This window comes from Xiphias gladius, chromosome 24, assembly GCF_016859285.1.
Source record: "Xiphias gladius isolate SHS-SW01 ecotype Sanya breed wild chromosome 24, ASM1685928v1, whole genome shotgun sequence".
Classification (NCBI taxonomy): Eukaryota; Metazoa; Chordata; class Actinopteri; order Istiophoriformes; family Xiphiidae; genus Xiphias; species Xiphias gladius.
Window position 1 is genome coordinate 18,593,135 of NC_053423.1, and position 27,033 is coordinate 18,620,167.

Below are 27,033 nucleotides of genomic sequence, written 5' to 3' on the forward strand. Positions count from 1 at the left end.
AAACGCAGATTATTAGTGTTTTATCTTACTTTCTGTCTATTTAATAAGCTTTTACTTAACTGTAAACTTACTCAACTATGTTTTATATACAGGCTTAGCAGGAGGCAGGAACAAGGGTTAAATTCAAGCCTGTTGCATAAGCTTAGCCTGGTAATACACATGTAATGACCCATTACTAACAAGACATGACATCTGGAGAAATTCTTGTCAAAGTCCTTTTAGGCTTAGCGGCTTTAGTACATTCATTAATGCATACAATGCCAACACGGAATCTTGCTAGTCTGAACTAACTGGGACAAGAGATTCAGGAATACAAGTACAATTATTGGACAAGTAAAGTACATTTAAACATAGGGGCAGCAGATAATTAACATGAAACATGCAAGCAATTGTTTAAAGCCTTAAAAGATTCTTTATTTGGCATAATTGCATATTTCATTTTCTCATATAAACTCATTAAGTTAGCTTATAAATTCATATTGCTGCTGTTGAGACAATGAGGACTGACTGAATGGCTAACTATCAAAGTGAAGTCGTGTAACGAGTTAGCCAGCCAGCTAGACTCTCTGTGGGGCTCTTAATTCACCCTGACATCCTATCAAAAGTTGACTGTGCTCAAACTTCACAGACTGCCCTCTACAACCCTGGGGCTCGAGCAGCCAGGATTGGTTGGTCCTGTGTCAAGCAGGCCCAGATGTGCTCAGCTTTGAACATTTCTCAGCTGCAGAGAGCGCGAGGGCGGATAAAACAGAAAAAGCGAGAGAGACGAAGTGAGAGGGAAGGGAAAGAAAAAAAGTTGTAGAAAGAGAGAATAAGTGAATATAAAGACAGACAGAAAAAAACGAGTCCGTGAGACGGCTGGAAAGAAAAAGACAGAGCAAAATGACCCACTTTACAGCACAAGCACATATGAGCTAAACATAACTCCTGCTCGTTTTGGCTCGCCGCGAAGCATGGATCCCAGGCTTGAAGTTGTTAACGTGCTCTGCTTCAAAGGCAGACATTAAAAGGATGACAAAAATAGATTGTCTTAATTTAGAGTAACGTCTATTAATATTTGATAAGAGACACAAACTCCCTCTATTTGGCCGCCACAACAGGAACTACTGCAGGCAAAGAGGAAAAGTTTGATTTCATTGGGTATCATCAGTAAGGCAGTATGCTACACTGTATGTCTTTCACCTTTTTCCTGCTGTGAAGTTTGCAACAGCTTTAACAGTCACTTAGCAACAATAGCAACAATAGCAACTATAGACCCGAAGTATTTCCATATCAACAACTATAATAAAAAAAATACTTTCCACGGTCTATTTTTGGCGTGCTTACTGTAGATACAACATTTAAGGTGCTTACAGTGCACGGTCGTATTCAGCCCCATTGAAAAACAACCACAGAATCTGAAGGCACAGTGCAAATACTACTGCAAAAATGTTGATGTCCTCCTATGTACGGACACAACGCTGCTTTATTAAGCAGACTGGGTATCACCCATGATGTGACCAATCCACGTTAAGTGCAGTTTCTTTGTCCAAGTCATTATTACATTTTCACAATCAGTTACATTATTTAAGCCACGGTCGGCTGCCAACACATGTTTTTAAACGCCACAGCAATGTGTGGCCTCATGTTAACTTACGAATAAAAATTGGTGAATGAGGTCCACCCATACAGATTTTAAATTCGGGAAGAAGGCAGCACTGGTATCGGAATAATACAGTTAGGTCCATAAGTAATTGCACTGTGACACAATTTTCGTAATTTTGCCCCTGTACACGACTACGGTGGATTTGAAACAAAGCCACAAGATATGACTGAAGTGTAGACTTTCAGCTTTAATTCGTCTGGTTTAACAAAAATATCATGTTAACTGTTAACTGATGGCTTCATTTCAAATCCAAAAATTGTTTCACTGTCCAAATACTTACGGAACTAACTGTATGGCAATTACAGTATACAGACACTACAGTGATTTCTGCACCTGCCTTATACTTCAAACTGTTAACATATGCCCTAAAAATATGTGAATATTATTGTGTTGATATTAAAGAACCAACATCTAATTTTTGTAGAAAAACTAAGCTAACTGAAAAAGTTTTGCTGCAGGCGTGGACCTTTCATCTGAGTTGCTCTGAGCTTGTTGTACCCGATTCAAATTGTTTTTATCCAAGTGCCTGCTGAAATTAGTGGTGTTGTAATTAGCTCTGCTGCCACCTCCCCACAAAACACTTGCATTGTACGAATTACAATTAATGGTTTGACTATCTTTGGTCTTCACCAAATTCCACACTGCTACCCTGCTGCTTTTAGTCCATTTGCAGTAGTGCTATAAGTGGAGGATGACACTTGTTTGTATCTGATTTTAACACTTTATATCAGATCGTTGCATCCTGGCTCAACCTAGTAAGTCAGGTCAGACTACTAGAAAATTTCCCACTTGAATGGCCTTGCTTCACAACTGTACTCCTTTCATGCAGCATATAAGCACATCTTTAGTGAACGAATCTCAATCCGATTCCACCTTTAAAGACATTAAAGAATGCTACCCATGCCACATAATGACTACCTTCACCTGAAAGTGACTCCCTCCATCTGTGCCCACTGTGAGATCACTGATGTTACAGACACACACAAACTGTCTCAGATCTGCAGCTTCAATCAGTCAGCAGAATGGAGCCCAGGGAACTTCACGGTCATCAGGGACTGGAGCTCACACACTGCCAAAATTCTGCACACAACACAACGGGGCGCCAAATGTTGCAGAGTGTTCACAAAAAGCACAAAGGTCGACCTTTGTGAGAGAGAAAGGAGGCGCACAAAAGACTGGAAGTGCATTATAATGGTGGAAAGAGTGATGAATGACTGAAACATTCAGCAATATGTATTTCTTCCCTTGGGTTTAATTTGTCTGTTGTTCATATTTAATGAAGGTCAATAAAGCTACTGTGTACAGTAGGTTTTGTTCTGCCCTGTTGGGTGACACACACAAGGACCCAGAATGTCAGCCATGTTAATGCTGCAGTGCATTAAAAAAAAGTCCTAAATAGTGGTCAGACGCTGCTGTGAATTTGCCTCAAACAAAGACGACAGAAAGTTGATCTCTTCTAACCGCTATGCCTTCCCTCATCTGCATATTCATCAGATCTTAATGTGGAAAATCTACACCTATTCCGTCCGTTTTGACTGTGAATCTGCCTGAGTTTGTGCAAATACTGAGTGTGTCAAGGGTAAAAATGGCATTTGTTGGAGGATTCAAGTTGATTGATCTGTAGCTCGAAGATTCCCAAGGTCACAGGTGACACTTCAACACAGTAAGTTAGAAGTCTAAGTGCAGGTGTGACTTAAATAGGGAAATAACTACAACTCATAAGACATGGTGCTTTTTTAATTGAATTCATCTTCTCCACTGGGATGTACTCAGTATTCAGAACTGTAGTTGTGCAAGGTAATATTTTTTAAATCTCAAGAATGTATTTCTGCATTAAATTACGGGAGGTTGGCTCTTTTGTAAGTTATGTTACGTTACGTTATGAGCATTATTACTGTTCTCTACTGAAGAATGAGGAGTAGTTCTGGAATAGTTGGGAAATGTGTTAATTCACTTTTTTGCCGAGAGTTAGAGGAGAAATTCAATACAACTCTCTTATCTGTTTGTTAAATATGAAGCTACAGCCAGCAGCCACTTAGCTTAGCCTAGCGTAATGACTAGAAACGGGAAGACAACTAACTTGGCATTGTCCAAAGCTAATAAAATCCACCCACCAGCATCTCTTAAGATCACATCACCTGTTTTATCTAGTTTGTTCAATCTCCAAAACAAATAAGAGTAAATACGACATGTTTTACGGGGGTTAGCTGTTTTCATTTTTGCTAAGCTAAGGTGGTTGCCTGCTAGCTGTGGCTCCATATTTACCGAACAGATATGAGAGTGGTATTTTTTCATATAACTTTGAGAAAGACAATACATGCGATTCCCCAAATGTCAAGATCATACCTCACACAAGTGTTACGCCTAAAAAGACTACCATCACAAGACTAATACATATACAGTGTAACATAGAAGACTAGGAAAATGCAGAGGGACCTGGCTGCAGATAGTATGGTGGACCTCCGCAAGAGGCACCTCCGCAGTTGATAGGAAAAGTGACCTCAGCAGTGGAAGTTGGTCTTCTTCGTGTCAGGCACGTAATGCAACAAGGGGGGGGGGGCTTTACAGCAGTAAAATATAGGGTCTATTAATGATATTTTAAAAAATTTGTTGGCTTCTGTAAGGTTTTATTCAATGTTGTCTATTAAACCTCAATATAATTGAAGAGTCCAGCAAGCATAGGTATACCGATATGGAGAAGATACATTTGGAAATGTTAAGTGGCTCTAAGCATTTAACTGTAGCAATTTTTGTCTTGTTGCAGGTCATGTGATCACTTTTTAAAAAAATATTTATGTAAGTTACATGAATCCTGAATTTAAATGAGTTCAAAATGGATACTGTACTGTTAAGTAGAAGCTGTTTGGATGATGTCACATTAGCTCGCTAATGGGCAGAAGGAGTTAGCTACTTGGACGATCACTGTGGCTAATGCCTAGACCTTGCAGTGTAGCACGCAGTTGACACTAGCCTGACTGTTACCACATCCATTGGGGAAAAAAGCGCACCATCTAGGAGAGCAAAGTGAATGATTGGATCTTTTTCTAACTGTTTTCCAGATTACCATAAAAATCCTGGAGGCCCAAGAGCAAACCTAGCACCAAGCATAGATCACCATGGCCAGAGGGAGACATTTTTCACCTTCCTATTATGTTTTTTTATATATGGTTTCTACTGGTTTATATCGTGTTTTATTCTTTCTGTCTTTACACATGCAATCACCAAGCTAAATTCCTTGTATGTGCAAATATACTTAGCCAATAAAAGTGTTCTGATTCTGAACTATGTGTCCTTGCTGATGTTCTGAAGTATAAATCTGGGTAACACTTTCAATTTTTTGACCCCAAACATAAAATATGTCTGTTTGTATTTTAACATAATAACTGGGTTAATTTGGATCTTGATAACAGAGCATGCAATAAAAGTGCTAATGGTCACTGTCTTTCATCAGTAGCTCCCAGGGTTTTCCAGTTAGGCATAGCCTATTCATATTGTTAAATAAATTGTTTATATAAAATTGTTTGATAAATAAATTCAGTTTAAACATGACATAAAACATTTAAAAGAATTGGCGACTTATTAAAGACTTCATAACCCAGACTTCAGAGAAAAAAAATTCAGTTTCATAGTAAATGATCCAGATCTGCCCTAAAATTTAAGGGGTTCTTCCCTGGCCCATGCCCCATCCCTCCACCAAGTTTGGTGTAAATCGGTTAAGCACTTTTTGTGTAATCCTGCCAACAAACAGACAAAGGCAAAAACATAACCTCCTTGGTGGAGGTAATGAAGATTGAATTCCATTTAGCTGCTTCGATTGGAACACTTGAATAGAACTGAGCCATTATTAGTAACATCCATGCTTTTTCTACTGACATGACAAGTCAAAATGTCTGCTGTGAAAAAGGCTTATTGTTTCAGGTTTACATCGTTGATACAGCACCATACCAAACAAGAAAAAAGTATGCAACAAAAGTGATTAAAGCTCACTCCCGCAAATTCTGGTCAAACTAAGTCAAAATAAGCAAGTGTCGCATGAAGTGTCTGTCAGGTGTGTCCACCAGAGCACCAGACCCTGCAGGTTTTACCTTCCCATGGATGCTTTCTCTTAAACTGAATGTCAGACACAGTGATGCAAGCAGAGCCAGCCGAAAGCACTCAGTCCAAAAACAGATCCAACAGAATTGTAATTCATCCATGTGCTTCCAGTTTCCTGTATATCAGTCCTGCAGGAGAGTCTCAAAGTCTCATTGGTGAATGTTGCCAAGGTTATAGGACAAGTCTGTGCCAAACACTCCTTTTTTTCTATTTTTATTTTATGATTTTATTTTGTGGTTAGCTCTCATTCTAAATTCCAGGCAGCAGCACTTTAGTATGGTACATCAAAGATGGCTGTAGGTCCACCCGAGGGATGATTACACAACACTTCTCTCCAATGGCATTTGCTATATCTTCTATCTTCTATCTTCTTAATCCCATTCCTGCTGTGTAAGGTTGGGAAGATGCTCCTTCACCGTGGCAACTCCTGATTAACTCGACTAAGATGTAATCCTGTTCCACCGACCGAAGTAAACATGTTTATTCTACTAATTATATTCCTGGTCTAGATTCCCGAGAAATGAATGGGAAATGAATTTTCTGAATGGGTGCACAGGCAGGCAGAGCAGGGCAGGACATATCAAGGAGGCCTGATGCACAGAGGCAAGAAAGAAGGAGTGAAATGAACAACCTCAGCCACAGGGGTAAACACTGCTCTGGTTGGACAGGAAGTCCAGTTCTTGGCTCTTTTTCTAAGTGTGCGTGTATTTACATATAATATGAAACGATAGCTGTTCACTGTTGAGGTAAGGTCATGCAGGCTTTTTTATAGCCTGCCTACATGGACATGAAAATGACATAAACATTCATGAAAACTTTAAGTTGCTTTCAGACCAAAAATAGCACTGCATGCTGGTGGCTGGGTCGTTAAGACGCATAGGATGTAACCATAACATTGCTGGTTTTTCCTCTCCACATACATTTCTGATGCCGGAGTAGGGGTCTCTGTCTGACCGTTTCTGTAACTTTGAATCTGTAGATGTATCTTGTAATTAGTTGGGGGTTTTTTTGTGACTGCACATGAACAACCAATGTTCATGCACATGAATGTGTAGGGGCGTCCATTGAAGCCACACTACCTCACTGACACTGATGATGCGATGTGTCTCGAAGAGGGCATCAGATTCACTATTTCAAGATCTTCGTGACGTAACTACCCTCAGTACTCTTGTCTCTTGCCTTTTTGCAGGTAAAAGAGTTGTGTCAGGGAGGGCCACACAATCTCTGACACACCAATACAACATCTTCGCATTTCATTTCCAGCTAGAGTTGCAAGGGGTATTCAGTTTTAGATTGACACAGATTGTGTGGTAGTATTTGAACTAAAAGCAGCTATTATACATTTTCACACCATTTATAGACCCCAATTAAACCTTGCTCTAGAGTGCAAATCAAACCATTTGCCAGCTTTACGTATCATCAGTACAGAACTTTTCAGAAATTTGAGCAGTTTGGTTTTTTTGTTTTTTTTTGTTTTTTGTCTTGCCCACTAACTGAATTTGCCAAACACATTAAAGTTAGTAAGTAAAAATACCTTCCAAAGTAAAGCTCAGATGTGGGGGAGGGCATTCTCCATAGTGCTGGGTTCTCAAAGAGCTTGTTTTCTTCTCATGTGTTATAAAGAATGAAATAGCTGACCTATATTATCTGTCTTAGAGAGGTTGGTGGAGCACTGGAACAGAGAGCAGTGACGCTGCAGAGTTGCGACTTCTCTCAAACGTCACATCCTAAATTAAAGGAGATGGAGGTGCAGCGAGCTTTGTCCCATCCACAGGGACAGCTTTGCCTCTACCACAGAGAAATAAACAAAACCAGTTTTAATTAGATCCGATCTAAAAAAAGAAACGGGACATTTTAGCTAACTGCAAATTTAGAAATGGAGATCAGTGTGCTCCGTCCTTCTGGAGCTTTGTTTCCAGTAAGGAAGTATCATCTTAGACGGAAGAGGACAGAAACAAAACAAAAATAGGATGCTACTTGATATTCTTTTCAAGTTATGCTTGATATAAAAGATATTTTATATAAAGATATGTTCAGAACAAAATATAATTATAAATTGTAAAAGTAAAAGTATATGCATATTCGCAGCAAAATGTACTTAAAGTATTAAATCTACTCATTATGCAGGAAAATGGCCTCTGTTTGTGAAATATTATCAAAATTGACATTATTTGTTGATGCTCAAGCATCAATACGTGAGTATTTTGCTGTTGTAGCTGGTGGAGGTCGCGGTAGTTTTAACTACTTTTTACACACGTAGATGGTGTGAGATGTCACAACATAAATCCGGGGGGTTGTGAGTTGACTAATGGGGAAGGAGAAAAGAAAAGTTCTGCTACAAAAATTTGTATCCAGTTTTTTAGACATTGGACAGAATTTTTGGTTTATTGTGAAACATTGGAAACTTTTCACTGTTTATGCCTTGAGCCACTATTCAAATGAAACCATCTGAAAAGTTTAGAGGGGAAATGTTTCTTTGGTGAAGCTGCCAACAGCTCCAACGGTATATATCTGAAATGTGACAAGGAGCCCTGGCTAGACACTGCATTTTTTTGTAAGGTATCACAAGCGAGAACATGCCAATGGAGTTTATTGTATTTTTATTAAAATCTAAATCTGACAAACGACCAGAGACTATAGCAGTCAAATAAATGGACAGCACGGTCGAGTAAATAATACAATACTGCCCCTCTGAAATGTAGTAAAGTAGAAGCATAAAGTTGCAGATAATGGAAATGAATTGAAATGAAAATGGAAATGAGAAAGTAAAGTACCTCTACACTGTATTTAGGGACAACACTTGAGTAAATGTACCTTCCACCACTGAAAAAAGTGGGTTAATTCTGCTTTCCTCACTGAGGCAGAGGACTATCATCACTGATTTCAGGGAAAAAGTATTTCAGAGTATTACATTTCAACCGCAGCACAGCAAAGGGCTGTATAGGATGTTTTGGATGCTCTAGCAGAATCTGACCTTGTGTGTTTAGGAGGTGCAATATTTTCTGAAAGTTTTCTCCCTAATTCTAGCAGACATATTAGTTATTGCAGCTTCAGTGGATAGGGACATGACTCATAATTTCTCTCCCTCGGTGACGCGAGTCAGTGAAACGCGATTGAATGCACTGGGTTTTCCTACAGAGGCTTGAACTGCTCAAGTCACAAATTGCACTGATGCTGTATTTCACACGTTTTGTTTGCATCTATGCAGCAATGACAAAAGAAATGAAGTTTCGTGTTCTCAACACCCGTATCCTAGATACAGATGGCATACTGTAAGCGCATGACACTATCTATGGTGTTACCTCTGTAAGCTATGAATATGAATCTGTGTGAAACTGATGGATGACATTGATAAAGTGGTCTCATAATATTTGGAATTTCACGATAATAGAGTGAAAAAAGTGTGTTCATCTCTAACTATTATATCAAACAAGGAAGCACTGTAAAAACTCTGCGCCACTGATTTTATCCATCTGAGTTAGCCTGGATAAAATCAGAAGAGAAAGGGAGAAAGAAATGGATAAAACTGGATAACAGACAAAGCATTCAGCTCTGGAACAAAGTGTGCATCTGCAGGCAGCTTCACCGCCCGCCTTCTTCTTTACTGCTTTGAAAGATGAATCTCAAGAGATGCAGGACTGAAACTATACAAGAGGATGTGATGGAAGGATGGTAGCGTTATAGCTGCTGCCGTGCTCACTGTATACTCACTAAAAACATATTTCAAGCTTTGAAACATGCGGCAAAATCTCTACACCTGTCGGTCACCTTCCAGCGCCATAAAGAAGCTCCACCATCAGAGCGAGAAAGGTGCAACTTGCAAGACATGTTTTATATATTTAAAAAGGCACAGGTTGAGCAGTTGTTGCCAAACCAACTGCTCAACCTGGGGGGGGGACACCTCCAGGGGAGCTTGAGAGGCTTTCGGGTGGTCCGAGGTAAACTAGTTCTTATTATTTTGCCTGATGAGTTGGCCTGATGAGAGAAAAAATGACTGCCATGATCAAAGATTTCAAACCTCAACCACTCCATAGTCCGAATGTTGCACTGGCATCAGTGGAAAATATCAGGGGAGGAGATCCCTGGAATAGAATTCTGCAAAACTGGAGTTTGCGGCTTCACATGCGTCTATTTTTGGACCTCGACATGGGAAATATGAGAAGCATGCTGCAGAACAACAATAATCCCCTGCATGCAGATCTTCTTCCTGTTTAATCTTCGCTGTGAACGTGAATGCGTGTAAATACTCGACTGGCAAACACAATTTCCACACAAAGCCCACTTCCTATAAATCTCAGAGGAAGAACAGGAGAGACAGGCTCGTGTGGACATTGTCCATAACGTGAGCTGTAATGGCTGTCAGAGATGAGTAACCTGAACTAGGGTAGGAATGCAGGAGTGCCCCGGTCTCATACCAATCACACCTGCATGTGCAAATGCACAGAAAACCCGGAACTGGGCTGGAAAAGCCCTTGAGGGGGGACATCTAGTCCCCACTGCATGCATGTGACACCATCCCTCCTCCTCCTGCAACATACCTCTCATTGGATTCTGGATCCACAAGATGCCCCCGATAAGGTGAGGAGATTGGCCGAGCATCCCGAGTCGCTGACTGTCTCACCTCTGTCTCACTTTCTCACCTCTAATGTCCGGAGCGAGCACCCGGACCAACCGTCTATTGCCAATCAAGGGGGGGAAATCACGGGGGGATCACGGTGACTTCTTCCCCGGTCCACATGTCACACCACCTGCTGCCAGATGAGCAGCATCAGTCAGACTGGTGGAACAGGATGAGCGCACACACGGCGCCCTTTCGCATCACAACACAGAACAGCCCCCGCGAAACAGGATCCAAAAGACGAGAGAAATTCCTCGGGAAAGAGTCCCTGATAGAAATCTCGGCACCGCGCGGCTCCAGTATCCTCCAGGGAACACACAGTACCCGGTGCACCCGGAGAAGGTTTAATGCGAAGGCACCGGACGCTCCTCGGTCCGCAGACCTGTTAACCAGTGTCGTCTCCAATCGCGGAGCTTAAGACCCCGCGCGCACAGACGGTAACGATTGCGAGTGCAGAAGGAGGCTGCGCGTCAACACGCGTCTTTATGGTCTGTGACCATGCACCAGCACGGGGAACACCGGCGGCTCATCGTGTCAGTTGCGCGGCCGAAATGCCCGGGACAGTGGACGTAAGGAGCCGCGGGGAGAGCCGCGGCTGCAACATCACCCAGTCACGGGCTCCCACAGCCTGACCCGACTGTGTCTGGGCAGAGCCGAGCACACCACACCGCCCCGGTCATCACGGGAACCCTCGCTATGATCTTTTATCTTTGTGCCAAACGGCACAGCGTTGAGGCGCCTTACCTTCGACGGCCATTGTGCTACTCCACAGACTCGGGCATCACTCGCAAGGGAGCGGGCGAAATGTAAAAACTCAACGCTCCCTCATTGTACCTTGTTTGGCGTGTTATCATCACTTTGCTGCGGGCGAGCCGGAGCGCCCAGCTGCTGCCGCGCCTCGAAGGACCCTGGGAAGTGTAGGCTCGGCGCTTTCGGGGCTGGGAGAGAGAGAGAGAGAGAGAGAGAGAGAGAGGGCAAGTTTCATCGGTTTTGCAGGGAAGGCAGTTTGAAAGAACCCCTCTTCCCCCCGCCTCTACCACACTCTCCCTCCCTTTGCGTCAGTGTGTGTGTGTGTGTGTGTGTGTGTGTGTGTGTGTGTGTACATTTACGTGCCCCAATGGAAAATCACTAAAATAAGGCCCACAAATATTCTTCTAGGTAAATGCGGGGCCCGAGCAGGTTTAGTTGCAAAGCACATGTCATTACAGTTAAACTCAAAGCGATTTAGAATAAATGCATGGCCTACAACAACTAGTACAGAGGAATGTAATAAATAAATGAAGATAAAAAGTAACAAAACCACACACAGACACACAGTAAATAACTACGAGCCTGAGAAAATAAAGAGCTTTTCGGTTTACTTTTGAACATGGACAAAGTTGTGATAGATCCGGCCATCAAGAAGTTTATTCCCTAGAACACGTCCAAGGTAGCCAAAAGCACCCTCATCAGATCTGGACTGCATTCTGGGAACATTTAGAAAAATCACCGATTAAAGGAACAGTTCGACCTTTTGGGAGCTACACCTATTCGCTTTCTTGTTGAGAGTTAGGTGAGAAGATTGATGCCACTCTCGTGCCTGTACGGGGGATACGAAGCCACAGCCAACTGCCGGTTAGCTTGGCCTAGCATGAAGGCAGGAAACGGGGGGAAACAGCTAGACCTGGCTCTGTCCACAGGACACAGAATCTGCCTACGGGCAGCTGCAAAGCTCTCTACCTAACACGTCATTTCTCGTCTGATTTATCCAAACAAAAACCCAAGTATGAAATTTATTTTTTTGAACTGGCCCATCGGCTTTCCTGGAGTCTTTGTTGGTTGCCTGGCAACCTCATGGTGACGAAAAGAGTCGGCCCACAGGACATAACCCCATGTGAACCCACAAACTGTCGTTTTCACATTTTGTTTTTGTACTGATTAAACAAACAAGATATAACGTGTTCAGTAGTGAGTTTTAGAGGTGCTGGTAGGTGGGTTTTTTTTTTTTTTCCCTTTAGACGGGGCCAGGGTAGCTGTTTTCCCTTGCTTCCAGTCTTTATGCTAAGCTAAGCTAACGGTTTCCTGGCTCAAGCTTCGTACCGTACAGAGTGGTATCGAGTGTCTCGTCTATCGCTTGGCAGGAGAAAAGCAATATATTCCCATTCCTTCAAGTGAACTCAGTGTACTTTGCATTGAAATGCATACACGAACTAGTAACATAAATCAGGTCATCAGGACGGTTTGCTCAAGAGAACAGGTACGAGGTAACGAAAAGCACCTTCGCCAGATCGGGATCATAATCCCGGCACAGTTAGAAAACCACCTTTGAGGGACCTCAGGAGAACTGACTGGATTATAGTTAGAGGCCCTCTATACCACTATACCAAACTATACTCACTGCCTGTATGCACGGTATATAGGCAGTGAGTCTAAGGTATCGTTTATTCTTCTATCCTGTTGTGCAGGGACCATGCACAATATGGCCGCCACATTGTAGTATTCTGTCACATTAATTATTTCTTCGTCAGTTTGCATTTTCCTATAAATATTCCCCACTTCCGTAGATTCAGCCTTTTTGGATGTTCATTCTTTTCCATTCTTTTGCAGCTGGTTAAACCAGTAAAACGGGCTTATATTTGTTACAGCGTCTGTGTCTGAATGTCGATACCGGAATTATAAGGTCTTCGAAATGACAACTACAGTAAAGACTTGTAAATTCTCTTTCGTTGTGCTAATTAAATAGAACAATTTCAACATGACACACTTACTGCCTGAATAGAGATGAGAAATACAGCGGCTTATTTCTTATTACTTATTCAATGTGTTAATTGAGAATGCAACATTTCCTCCTGTGTGTAACCGTTCTTTATTGTGCGATATTATTATCTGTCTTTGTATAACGTTGGAGATTGAGCGTACACTCGGTATGAGCCGAAAATAAAATCCACCAATCCTGGTCATGTAGTCATTAAAGTTAAAGTGGAAGTGGACACAAGGGCGAAGCACACGCCGCAACTGCAAGTCACTTTAGGCCACAGTATCTCCCTGAGAAGGAAGGTGGTACAGGTATTGCAAGTAGGAATCAGATAAACAACACCAAGTGGTTTACCAGACAGTGCATACTTGTTTGTCCATCTGTCCCAGTCTGCCTCACGTGTGTGTCATTGTATTTGGGCTTAAGTGGCAATGGTCTGTACTGTAACCCGTGCGCACTCACACGGGCGTGGCTGTCAGTATTCATGTTGGAATGTTTCTCTGTCTTCTTCATTGTTTCTTCTTTCGTTTTAAGGGCTGTTCGGCCTGTCTGAGGGGTTTACATGAAACACAATCGTACATGTTGATAAGCAGTAAGTACAGTAAGTATATGTGCATGTTTGAGTTAAAGGAATAGTTTGATATTTTTTGGAAATATGCTCAATTGCTACGGCCCTGACACTGTTAGCTTAGCTTATCATAAAGGCTGGAAGCAGTGGGAAATTCGTAGCCTGGCTCCGTCCAGAGTTGAGAAAATAAGTCAGCCTACCAGTACCTCTGAAGCTCATCATTAACATACGATATCTTGAAGTAATGGAACCTGGCCAAGAAATAATTTCGATCCATAATCAACATAACTCCCCATAAAACCACAACTTGTTGCCAGGCTAGCGGTTTCCCCCTGCTTGGTCTTTACGGAAAGCTGAGCTAATCATCTCCAGACACCACTGTCATATTTAAGGGACAGGCATGCGAGTGTTATCAATCTTCCCATTGAACCCTTTATTAAAAAGCAAATGAGCGTATTTTCCAAGACGTCACACTATTCCTTTTAAGTAGCGCAGACATTTCCAGTAAACACCTCTGAGAAATGCCAGTAGCAATTTTTTAGTTGTTTGCTTTCCTGGTTAGATCCAAGAAGCCTGAAGGTAACTGCATGTGTCCAAAATGAAAAATAAATGCACAATGATGATGTGAACAGTTTTGAAGGGCAAAAGATTCATTTTTATTAAACATTTTACTTCGTACATCTTTTACATAAGGACAAGAGCACGATATGTGCAAATGTAAAGGTAAAAATAAACAGGTTATTATTTAAGTTAGACAAGAAGGAAACACTGACATTAGATTTAAGTTTTTAAAAGACACATAAAATCATGAAGGCAAAAATAAGATCAGCTGATGGTTTAGTGTAAATAATGTTAGTCTGTTACTTTGCGTGGTGGCGGGAATGTGTGGTTTAAAAAGGTTCTGTCATATTCAATTTTCCTTTTGTTTGGCAAAATTGCTGGATTGCTCTCCACCTCAGTGCCCATCAGTGCTGTTTACCGCTGGATCAAGGATGGCCCAGTGTGCTCCAATGGAGGTGATTGCTCCACGGTAGCGGCCGCTGATGAAGCGCAGCTCGGCCTCGCTGTGGGTGGGATACATGTTGAAGGAGTGGCCTGTGGGCTGGCCTGCACGCAGCGTGCGGCCCCTGTTAGTGGTGAACACCACTGACTGCAGGTAGTGAGCGTACTTCCCTGAAATCTGGATGATGGCCTCGCCGTCAAACAACTCCATCTCCAGGGCCTGGCCAGATCTGAAGCCAACAACTGAGGACCAGATGAAGCCGTAGCGGAACTGGAAGCTGAGGAAGGAAAAATAGACAAATGTATCACAAAGGGGAAATAATGTATTCATACTAGTTTAATTTATATGGGACTTGTTAACATAAAACTGCGGGTGCATTTTACAGAATATTAATATTATTCTTAAATGCAAATTTTCTCACCATGTTAGAATTAATTGTATATGTCTCGTAGTGTAAAAAATTATCTTTGTTCAATAGCCATTGTTGTGACCTAAACATCATCTCTAAATTAAACCAAAATAAAACCTGATCATCATTTAAACAAAAGTCCAGTGACACTTTTCTTATAATCAAAAAATCCATTAGAATACCAAAACACTTACATGCTCACTAGCCCATATTAAGCCTTGACCTTTAATATATAATTTACCCTACAGAAAAATACTATACAACACTAATTACTTTATTTTCTGTCCAATATGCGTGTGATGAAAACTGCAAAGCTAGATGACATATATTTGATAGTCACCCATAGATGAAGTTGCTGTTGGCCTCCCACACTCTGACAGCCGTGATTCGGCCCTCGCCAGTCAGACTGTAAGAGCTGCCGCTTCCTGAACCCACTGTTGGGGAGAAGGAGTAGTGCTGGGGCTGGACTGCAAAGACAAAAGAGATGCAAACATGAGTGAAACCTGTTAATATTGCCAGTCTGTGGACAAGCAGGGCAGTAAATAGTCTTTTATTTTATTTTACTTTGTTTAATTTTCATTTATCTGGTACAAAAATCTCACTAAAAATATTTACATTTAATTACAATTAATTGTTATCTGTAGTGTTTGCTTAGTAAAGTATTCCTACCGTTGGGTGACAACAGATTTGCAAGCATATCTGAGCATTTGCAAAAAAAAAGTATGTGCCTTAAAACTGATCTATTAAAAGAATGTATGCAAATTTTTTTTTAATCCGCGCTTTAAAAGTCAAAGGACTGATAAACCTTAACGCAAATCTGATAAAAGAAACTTACCATCAGCCAGCACAGAAGCTGTGAGCAAAGTGAAGAGGACAACGTAGTGCATTCTGTGAAACAAATCGATGATGGAGCAGAGTTATGTAAACAAGAATTATTTTCTTACCCAGCAGTTACTGAGTTATTGTTGCACACAGTACGCATCTTAAAATAATCTGAATTTTTACCTGTCAAAGTTATTTCTTGTGCGATGATCAAGAGATACCTATAGGTGAATAAAAAATAAAAAATTATAATGTGATTGTAACATTCAGTATTAGTATCATCAGGTACTTTGTTTGGCCAAATATTTTAGAGATGACAATTTGACAATCAACAAATTACCTACATTACCTATTACCTCCTTAATTGGTAACAATAAAAAGCAGGGGAGCAAAATAAGCACATACTTACAGATCAAGTGATCAAGGCTTCAACATCTGTGAATGATGCTTCACCATTCCTCACTCTCACTCACTCACGTTTCTACCTATGCGACGCCAGTGTTTTTATACCATGGTGATGCATTCCTGAGCACATATTTGGAGCCTGTACCACATGCAAATGCTGTGGTCGACACGGATTCAAGGAAACAAATGATTAAAAACGGGGCCTGTCTGTTAACATCACAGTGTGTTTAACTGGTTGGGAAAAATGTGTTTTGGTGGTGATAGGGTGATGACAGCTGGACTGCGTGCCAACTGAAGTATTTAGCGTAACTGTGACAAAAGAAAAACCGTATGTTCCCTTGAAAATTCTTGTCTGAATTACAATCAGGAATCAAAAGCCTTTTTAAGCATAGTTACAGTAAAAGGTTTAATGGCAATGACTGGGAGTATGTACAGTGTTAATCTTCAGTGCCGTTCAATGCAAATATGCATCACACTGAAAGGCATTTTGCTTTTTTGTTTTAAATTATTAAATATATGTTTAATAACTGTGGTGCACAGTAATATCATTACTGGGTAAAAAACAGAAAATATCTAGAAAAAATGTTTGCTATTAGAGATAAAGTATTTTGTGGAATTCACAACAATGATATAATTTATTTCTAAATTAAATCTTATAAGTAACAATCAATAACTGGGTTACAGGAGGATGAGAGGAAAAATAGCTTCAGGAAAACTACCCTGTAAGAACTTTTTTAGATACAGGTTTTATTAACTCTGTGACACATGCATGTGTTTTTACTCAGGAACAAGAACTGTAGGATTGGGAAGTGCTGGACATTAACTAATACATAATATTCAAATAAAATGTAAATCCTTCAATCCAAACCCTGTAATTGCGTTTAAAGAAAGGCCACTGGCCAAACTTCACATCATACACACTGACTGTATAAACATGCCTAAAAAGAACATTGGTTTGCATCAACAGAGTGGCAGCAAGTGGCGAACCTGATGTAGCAATGAAATTTTCTATTCAGTCGGCAAAAGGTGAATTTAAAGAAAAGATTCTGGTATAACAGCGTGTGGATTTTGACGCTCTGTGAAAAGAAAGGATAGGATTATTTTTCAATACATCGCATTTTTGAACCATTATGGTAGATTATTGGAAAAATGAAAATGATTAATTCTCACCTGTCTGATTTTTAGTTTTTCTCTGTGATAAAAAATATACCTTTAGCAAATGACACAGAAAATGTTAGCATGATTATAACCAGGATTTTTTTTTATTTATTTTTTTTTAAATTCAGCATTTCAGAATAACAGTTTCTCTCTTTGGCCATTTTGTTTGCCCATTTCATAATGGTTGCTATCTTGGTAGCAAATCAAATCGATGGAAATCACAAAGTAATACTCGGTTTGTATTCGAGCTTCAGCATCAGTGTGCAGCAAAACTCCCCAGAGTTACTGTAGGTCAACCTGTGCAGCATGCAGTCCATTTATAGTGCCACGATTTGCATTCCGGAAAGACAAAGGTTTTACTGGTCCAGACGCAGTAACTGCCAGTTAATGATATATCAACCGAAAAGAGGTGGGAGGATTTTTACTGTTGGCTGAATGTCGGGTATTTTTCTCACTGTCAGCATGTCAGTAGTCTGTAAAACACTGAAAATCTGCAGCGTGTTTATGTCATGCTACTTTCATATTTATCAGTTTTTACTGTTGTGTAGATCAAACTCTGTGGCTATAGTTACAATTAAAGCAATGTAGATGCCAAACGTGTGAAACTGACAAATGATAAGTTCTTTGATGAACTTACAGTTTGTCATAAGTTGTCGTGCTATGTTATTCTCACGGATACAGGTAAAAATTGAGCCTTGATCGGAAAGCACCAAAGTACCAGCTTGTGTTAACTTCACCCTTCAAAAAATTCGAAATATACAGATCTAGTCCTTTCAGTTTTGTCTAGATGTTTGGCAGATGAGTCTCCGCATGATCGATTCTTGTGTGACTGATACAGGTGCTCAGCATTCTTGAAGGAAGTGACAAGCTCAGAGTCTTATTGTTTACCGCCCTTGTGTTTTCATTTTACTTATCTTAACATGACGTGCGAGTGGCAGTATCAGTTCTCCAACATCTCCATTTACTTCACTCACTAGTGTTTTCACGAGGACTCTTCCGTGACACCACTTTCTCGGGGGAATTCGTCAAATGCATCTTTAACCGTTCACGTGTGATCATCAAATAAAACACGCAGTAAATACACTATAATGTGCTAAAATTTCGCGTGGACCTTGAGCAGAAAATGGGAGAAGGAAAGTCATTAATGGACAATTGCAGTTCAACTCTACAATGCAGCTGCTGCTAAAGGGAGCCAGTTTACCTGTTCTAATGGAGGAAAGAGTTAGTTTTCACAGTGACATCTGACACTTCTATAATAGCCACTTTATATATCAATTGTTCCTGTGACTTTTACCAGGGTTAAAGTTGACAAGGACTCTGTTACAAAGCATTTAGCTTTATTTAAAACCCTTCAGAATTAGTAAGTCTGTGGCAACTGTCAGACAAATACAACAATAACTCATTGTGTTTAATTCATTGTGTTTGGAGAAAAGGACGCATAGTACAGTAGTAGTACAAAAACCATATCGACTTAGGAGGTTGTGATATTGTGTGTTGTGCGTTATAATGTTGCGTTCACAGCTTGTTTCCGTTGCCCCAAAGTGACCAAAAAATCTTACACTGTGTACTGGTATCTACAGCATAGTTACCTTTAACTGAATCCTGAAGTACAGATTGATTAAAAAAAAACAGAACGCAACATATCATCCAACAGCTAGGCCTACAGCTAACAACTTGAATTTGACTCAGTAGCTTAGCTTTGACTTAGTTTATGCTATAGAACCAAATGAAATCTTTAATGCAAGTTAATTAGTGCAAATTAGTGTAAATGTACAGTATGCCTCAATATGGCATGCCTTTTGCTGAAACGGTTTCAGGAAAGAAAACAAATATCATCTTCAATTTGCTTCCAGTTTGTTTAACACTAACAGTAACTCCTAACATTAGTTCTGTTCTGTATTTTTTTACAGACCCCAGTTAATTCTTCTAAACTTCAATAGCTGAGAGTGAAAAAAAAAATGTTTTTTTTCCACCGTCATCCTTTACATTAATTATAACAGCCTCAGTCTAACAGGCCATGAGATTTAAAAGTGCTGTGGTCTGCTCTGTTCCCCTGCATTGTGCCTGGTACAGTGTAATGAATGCTGAGCTGCAGGAATTCAGGCAACGAAACCCAATCCGTGTTTGAATTACTGCTGGTTATTTGGTACATTAACTCAAACTTAAGTATCTCATTAACATAAGCCATAAAGAAAGTGCAAAAGAGACATGTATTAAAATCTTCAAGCTACTCTGAAAGGAAAAATAAGAAGCCAGAAAGCTAGGACTTTATGTCTCCAGAGTGTGTGAATTAAAACTTCAAAGTCTTTGCAGAATTCTCGAAACATGTGCATGACAGCTACAACTCACACTTCCACAACACTGACAGGAAGTGAGCCTTCAAGTATCTACAAAAGTAGCAGCAAAAAGTTCTTTGGGTAATCCACGTCGACTCATCCGCCAAGCTTTGTAGTCTCTGCATCCCTGTGATATTGCTCTGCCAGTGTCCCCTGAATAGACCCAGGTCAAATTGTATTTTAAATCCTCCTCTTAGCCCTTTCTGATAATGATTGGGGTTATTTCACAAGTTCCACTGTGCCAGCCAATTAGCTGTAAGAGTATTTATAGTACAACATTGACCCAGGTGTTAATATCACACCAGCAGAGTAATGATCACTCCATCATCCTGGCCTTGCCACAGCATCTCCCCTTTGAACGCCACCTTCCCATGTTTCCGGGCTCTCATCAGAATCCCCACCACTTTATCAGAGATCCGAACGTATCTGTCAAACAGCTGTCCGAATGTGATGCGGGTCTTTCCGTCGGAGTCCGGATCAGCCATAGTCCTGATTACGTAACACATGTCGGCGATCTCACGGTGGATATGTTGCTCGGCACGTTTGGCTCTCTCTGCTGTTTTGGTACCCTCCTTGGGGCGTCCGTAACCCTCCTGGCCCTTTTGGAGGCGGAGGGACATGGAGTAATCATGATCAAAGTATTCACTGAAGGGGTTTAGTCTCTGGTTAACAGTGTGCTCTGAGGCCCAGTTCTGCCAGCGGCTCTTGAGGTTTCCCACAGCACTGTATTTCTTGGAGAGAGCATTGATCTTGTTGGCATCTTCAGCTTCCTTTTTGTACCTGGAAGGGATGCCGGATTACATTAAAAATAAATACAAATACAATAATAAATAAAAATATAACAACACAATTCACTCAGTATCTGTTTTGAAGCTAAAAGGAGAGGGAAGTTGCAACAGTTGCAATGTGCAACAGTAAGAAGTTGTCTTTACTACTTGCTCCACAAAAGCAAAGGGTAGAAAATATTCTGTAAGGAAACGTCCCTGTTAGCTCAAAGTGTAGAATTATCTGGATTTTAAGAAAATGGTGAATAGTTTTCCACAAAAACTGCAGAAGAAGAAATGCCTGTTATAAGGTAAGACAGCTAACAGTGTTACTTTGTTTTTACTGCTGTTTAATATATTGCAAAAGGCTCTGTGATCAATGCTTTGGTGATCACTTTAATGCCATTTAAAGTTTCATTGTTGGACTCGGGGACAGCATCATGTGAATCAAATGCATCACGTCATCACGCTATATATTTTACAGGAAATAAAAATCAGATGGGCAGAGTTTATTTTTTTACGATCCCTTGTGGTCGATAAATAGTACCTATTAAAGTTTTTAAAGTTTGTTGGCGACGTTCTACCTGTACACCCTGCAGTCTAATATAATGAATTGTTGCAGTAACTCGAGAAAAATGGCATAGATTTAGTGTCAGTGTATTTTGATGGTAAGCAAAAGGTTTTTCACACATGCTGATGTTTCTAATATAAGATCCACAGGAGGTTCTGTGCCCTTAAATTGAGCAGAAGGCAAATGTCGGGAATTTCATATGCGCTAACGTTTCTTTTTTTTTTTGATGCTAACGTTACATGTGTAAGGGAGACCCTTTGATGTTTTAGTTTACTCTAGAGATTTTTGACACTTACCATAATCATTGTGTCATCAGCTGTGGAGTCACACAACTGTAATCTTTTAGATCTATAATTTGCAGCACATTGCATTGTGGACAGCAAATACAGTGCTCTGAACAGTAAATAGGGAGTGATTTCGGACGCAGCCTCAACACAGCTGCTAGCTGCTGTAGCTCACTGGGTAACACTCTCACCGGTTTGTCATGTTAGCTAGCTGAAGATGACAGACACCTATCAAAGTGGTGGAGTACCAAAGACACATTTACCTCCAAACAGTAATTTTACTGGTCTCCAACTAGTGGCTTCATTTCTTAACACTGAACGTGTTCATATATAAGCTATCATGACATTGATGACATTGTGGCAGTGTGTTTTCTATCCCACTGCTGCATGTGCATCCTCAAGTGCTTGTAATTGGGAAACCCGTCTATAGTTGGAGATTTTGAGACCGTATCACTGGCCTCATCAAATATGCTGCAATGAAAGTATTTTGAAACCCAAGTACTGTAAAATAAATTTTGAAATCTTTACCAGATTGTGGGGTTTTTTTTAAATAGTCATGAAATAGATACTTCCTGGAAGACTTCTCATCATAATCTGTGACCTCATGGTGCATGAGTGGGTTTATTCAACGAATAAAGTCATCACAAATATTTCATCAGTCCTGGCTTTCTGACCATCCTGTCAAATCAAGCTGCCTTTCTCTCCACAAATAACACTGCTTTACATTAACAATTGATCACTGACTGTCGAATGCCTCACCTCAGTATCCTGTTTCTTAAGGAACTACCACAATAATGAAATCGAGATACTGCTTCAGCTGACCTCTAAGAATTTACCAGGTGGATGAAAGTATTTTAGAACTCATTTTGTTCAAACTTACTCTGTTTACTGGAAACACAAAATGAAGCACACTGATACTTACGCTGGGACTGGAGGTCTTTTAATCTTCAATGCTGACTCAGAGTCTCCTTCACAGTCATTTTGCTCCGCTTCTTTCAAAAAGCTTGCCGCGCATGTTTGAGCATCCTCTAAATCCAGTCTCTCCGTCTCTGCCTCAGGGTGTCCTCTCTCCTCTTTATCTACACCAGTGGTGCGAACCTCTCCTGGTCCTCCTCCGTCTTTGCCGAGCTTCTGCTCATTCTCCGCCTGCTTCCAGCTTTTGGTCAGTGACGTTACCCTGTTGGAGCACTTCCTGCGGCGTGTGGGTGAGCTTTTCTTCTGCAGGAGTCTGTCAATCTCCTCTCCCGATTGCAGAGCCTCTCTCTTGATCTTCTCGGTCAGGAGCCTGATGCCTGCACCTTTCTCCTGAACCCCGCTGGTCACCGTCTTCGCCACCTGCTTTGTCTCGATACGAGGCGCAACCAGTGGCTCAGTTGAGGTCATAACCTCCTCGATCTTCATGTGAGGAGTCGATGTCTTTTGAGCCTCTTCAGAAGTACTTGCATTATTTTGAGAAAATTCCGCTGACTTGATTTGAGAGGGAGGAGGTTTCTTGGGGACCCATTTCTTTTTTGGTTCGTCTGTTGGTTCTCCCAGTGAGAATGGAGTCCAGCCTCTGGGTTCACTGGCCTGCTTTTTCTCATTCTCCGTCACCCACTGCTGCCAGCTGCTCGTCAGGCTGCACACCGCGCTAATTGTGCGGAGCTTCTTGATGTTCTTGTTGGTGGCTGGTTTCCTCTGGGATGCTTTGCTGCGCTGTTTGTCGGACATAATTATCTGTATTAATGTTTCAATTTAGGCACAGTTAATCCCTCTAAGTGAGCTGTCAGATTTGCTAAAACAAATTCATCTCCTCTCTGCACTAATCTCTGTTTATTGAAACATTTTCTACCTCTGCTGGTTTCTACCCTCACACTTTCTGCTACAGCTCTAAAATGGGGAGAGCAAACCCTAACATGACAGTGGAAAGTATTCCAGTCATCCCACGCAAGGGACCTGATCATCTTTCCCTGACACTGGTCACCCCTGCACGCTCATGTTTCATCACAGATTGTGGAGCTTGTAACTAAAGATAAACAGGGCAGTAGATCAGGGGGTGCTAAGTTTAATCAGCAAGTGCACAGATTACTTGCAAAGACCATCAAAGACAAACCACTTGATATATACTCAGAATATTGCTTATTAACTTTCCAGCTTCAATAGATTTTATGTTAAATCTTTCTGAAGATTATAGTATATCATTAAAGAAAAATACAAATATATAATTTTTCTAAAAATCACATAAACTCTTAGCAATCAAGGAGATTTTACTGATAATGACTAATTTCAGCTGTGGTTCTGGACATTATACAAGCACCTCCGCAAATTTAGATGAACTTGTACACTGGGAGATAATGAAATGATGTTGAGCTCACATACTTTGCTTGACAGTGTAATTCCCACTGGTGGGGACAGTATTCAGACCCTTTACTTAAAATGAGACGGTGTAACTTCTGAAAAAAGAAGAACACATTATTCCTGTCACAAATGGTAAGTTGAATTCATAAGCAATACAACACACCCTTTCTCAGTTCATTACTGTTGGAGGTTTTGTTGCTACAGTACTTGGTCTGGTATTACCACTGGTTTACTACAGTTAATATTAGCTAAGCGTTACAACTGTTAGATAGATGTTGATGTGCAACCGACTTTCGTGAGTCAGCTTGCTGACATGATTTTAAGGAAATGAGACTTTAAGAGCTCAATCTAAATAATATGTTTTGCATATAAAATCTGTTCTACTTCATTCCAGGACTTGAGAAAATGTACTTAGTTACTTTCCACCGCTGGCAGTTATTGTGACTTGTGACCAAAGTGGCTGCTGTTCAGCAAAAGTTACGTAGTGTGGCTTTAAGTAAAAATTACAAAAATACCACACGGTAAAAACACTTACTTAAGCAGTATGTGAGTAGCTCAAAATATACCATTATGTAGTATATGGTATTATAAGTCATTAATGCATTTTTGTGTCGTTAGCATTTTAAATTTTAACAATTTTATATCCTGTTGGGTAGTGTAATCTATAACAATGCATCATGTTTGACATGCTCATCCTGTGCTTTGCATGTAAAATCTTAATTTGGAAAGTAACTATAGCTGTCGGATAAATGTAGTGAAGAAAAAAGTACTGAAGTGAAAATCCACAAACAGAATCCAAATCAGAATCTGCTGGTGTCTGCAGTTTCATTGTGATTTTTTAAAATTGAAATCATCCAAAAAAACCAAACACACAAACAAAAAAAGACCACCAGTGTGAGGCTGAAGCAAAACGTAATAAAGCTTGAAGGAGGTACAGCCAAGACAGAAACAGAGGGTGTCACAGATACAAGACAACACTTAATCCAAGGTTGGAAAGGAAACGGGGCACTACTGACCAGGGAAGAATGTGAAACCCGGAGGAGTCGAGGATCCCCTGCTTACGCATGAAGGGGTTTAGTCTTGCACTGCGGGCGGTCGAGATTCAGTGAGTCCACTCCCTCACTGAAGAGAGCAGGGAGCAGCATGCTGTCATTAGCACCATCAACACCAGCATCATGCTTTGGAGAACCCAGCTTGGACAGAGGAGCTTAGTGCTGTTTTAAGGGCTGTGCTTTATGTGAACGTGCAGGATGTAATTTTATGTGCGCTGATTTTTAATAACCATGTTTGCGGAGGTGGGTTGTTTATAAATAGAACTCTGCACGCTGACACGCACACAGACATGAAGCTGCAGCTGTCGGCAGTCCATCATGGAGAGTGGAAGTGACTCATCGAGCATCTGCACAGGACGTCGTCTCAAATCAAGTCAGCCTGATAATATACTGTATACAGTCTCACATTCTGGTCTGAGAGGAAGGTTAGTGCTCCTCCACAGGGACAAACAGGGTCATTACAGTGTGGGGATGAAAATATAATACATGGATTAAACTGCTTTTTGCAACAGACATGGTAGTGTCTTTTGCTTACAGTCAGTCAACAGACACTGAGGTCAAAAAACCTCATCAGCTTCCCTCTGATATATTTGGTTACACTGAAAGCTATGTATGCACAAGACTCTCCTGCTGACATGTTGTCACAACATCTTACTATGAAAAGCATTCCATCTACCCATGCCACAAGGTTTCCAGATTTGAGATAAAGTTAGCGCAGCACGATTTAACCCTGTAACAGGGCGTTTTCCCCATTTTTTCACCCTTAAGTACTTTAAAGCTGAACTATGAAACTCCAGTTGAACCAGGGGAGATTATGGATTGTGTTATTATGAATGTATCAGAACTGCAGGAGTAGAGTCAATAAATCCAACTCAGTAATGTCAGTTAACCAACAATATAAACTTTGCTAACATTGGCCACCAGAAGCCACCAGTCATTATAGACCAAATAAGGCTGTAGCTGCGAAACCCTTGAGTTTATTGAGTTGAGCCAGGGTGAGTTTTGGTTGCTTTTGAATTCAACTATTTATTTCTAAGATGAAGACTGTGTTGTTTCTTCTCATCAGACACTGTATATTCTCTTGCAGTTTGTTCCAAGCTCGTCACTGAAGCTGTATTTACATTGTCAGAGACTGGCCAAAAGTCAGTGACTAAAGGGGAATCGCACGAAGAAAGTTTAGACAAATCAAACAAACAAGGAAACCAAAAACAAACCAAACCGGCTGATGGTGGCCTTGGAGGAAGACAACAGAGCAATGTTACAGATGAAGGCACTTTAAATAGGCTCAGCGCCAGTTTACTCAGGTGTTGGCCATTTCCTGATGTCCTTCCCAACTCTAGCAAGACTGGCCTGCTACAAAGTCTGGCCTCACAGCATAAGTTTGCACTGAGAGGTGAGGTTTAAGGTCTTACACGCACTCCTCAGTGTTTTGTGAGAAGCTCTTGCTTCTTTTTACCCCACTCCTGTGATTTTTACTTTTCGATATCTCCTCTTTTAAAGTGTCAGATATATTCTATTTTAATCAAAATAATCACATCACAGTAGTCACATTAGGACCACGTAGTTGATCTGTCACATCCAAAACAACCCCTCACACCCTGTTTCTTTTCTGGAGCACCACCTGGAGTACTTCCAAAATTTCGCTTTTCCAAGTATAGCTGAATATTAAATGCTTGTATTTTTATGGGACAGCATATCTGCTGGGACCCTGAGCAGTTATAATGGCAGTTGAAGCTCTAAGTCTGCTACAACAGGAGGATCAATTCATCCTTCTTTTACACAATAAAGTCACAGTTATAGAGTTTCACAAAATAAAACTAATAAGTTTGATTTTTTTTCATTCTGTATAAATTGTTAAGTAGCTGTACTGAATGACAGACGGAACCAATAAAGGGCATCTTTTAAAGTGATCCTAGACAATTTGTAAATGTAAGATTGGTAGTCTACCAGAAGAGGTCGCTATGATTTCAGTGTTGGAGCAGTGTAGCGCTCTACAATTTAATGGAAATATGGTCTCTGCAGCTCTTTATGCTTAATATTTTAATTCATGAACAACATCACATAAACATCTAAACCTTTCTACTGATGAAGAGGCAACGTATCATACTGTATATTGAATTTGAGCACAGTAAATTGCACAGCACTCGACAGTTAGTTGTGGTAATACAATGGGATCTAATTTGATCTCACTCTGTTCTCAATTTTTGCCTTATTTGGCTGCCTTAGGATTAT

At 40.6% G+C, this 27,033-nt stretch overlaps 3 protein-coding genes across 5 annotated transcripts in view; all 3 read right to left on the reverse strand.

Moving 5' to 3' along the window:
• The window catches only part of samd12 (sterile alpha motif domain containing 12), a 101,588-nt gene extending 90,875 nt beyond the window's left edge, over positions 1 to 10,713 (reverse strand). For all 3 annotated transcript variants that reach the window (XM_040122284.1, XM_040122286.1, XM_040122285.1), the window contains exon 1: positions 10,279 to 10,713. In XM_040122284.1, coding sequence (XP_039978218.1) covers positions 10,279 to 10,339 — 61 coding nt within the window. In that variant the 5' untranslated portion in view covers positions 10,340 to 10,713. The remainder of the gene's footprint in view (positions 1 to 10,278) is intronic.
• A 3,902-nt stretch (positions 10,714 to 14,615) lies between these two features.
• LOC120786784 (zymogen granule membrane protein 16-like) lies at positions 14,616 to 16,347 on the reverse strand. The gene is made up of 5 exons (XM_040122432.1): positions 16,304 to 16,347; positions 16,078 to 16,115; positions 15,908 to 15,960; positions 15,413 to 15,539; positions 14,616 to 14,940 (listed from the first exon to the last, which is right to left on the reverse strand). The coding sequence occupies exons 3-5, from the start codon at positions 15,957 to 15,959 to the stop codon at positions 14,616 to 14,618; spliced, it is 504 nt and encodes a 167-aa protein (XP_039978366.1). The 5' UTR covers position 15,960; positions 16,078 to 16,115; positions 16,304 to 16,347.
• Positions 16,348 to 20,089: 3,742 nt separating this feature from the next.
• Positions 20,090 to 23,122, reverse strand: abrab (actin binding Rho activating protein b). The gene is made up of 2 exons (XM_040122552.1): positions 22,335 to 23,122; positions 20,090 to 20,573 (listed from the first exon to the last, which is right to left on the reverse strand). Exons 1-2 carry the CDS (start codon positions 23,120 to 23,122, stop codon positions 20,090 to 20,092), a joined length of 1,272 nt encoding a protein of 423 aa, XP_039978486.1.
• Between the last annotated feature and the right edge of the window lie 3,911 nt (positions 23,123 to 27,033).

Bases quoted from the DNA above. Each gene is read 5' to 3' on its own strand.
- abrab (XM_040122552.1), bottom strand. From the start codon at position 23,122: ATGTCCGACAAACAGCGCAGCAAAGCATCCCAGAGGAAACCAGCCACC. The intron at 20,574-22,334 runs GTAAGTATCAGT...CATCCCTTCCAG, and splicing joins AAAAGACCTCCAGTCCCAGC to GTACAAAAAGGAAGCTGAAG.
- LOC120786784 (XM_040122432.1), bottom strand. From the start codon at position 15,959: ATGCACTACGTTGTCCTCTTCACTTTGCTCACAGCTTCTGTGCTGGCT. The intron at 15,540-15,907 runs GTAAGTTTCTTT...TTGTCTTTGCAG, and splicing joins AGCTTCTGTGCTGGCTGATG to TCCAGCCCCAGCACTACTCC. The intron at 14,941-15,412 runs GTGACTATCAAA...TTCCTTCCTCAG, and splicing joins AACAGCAACTTCATCTATGG to CTTCCAGTTCCGCTACGGCT.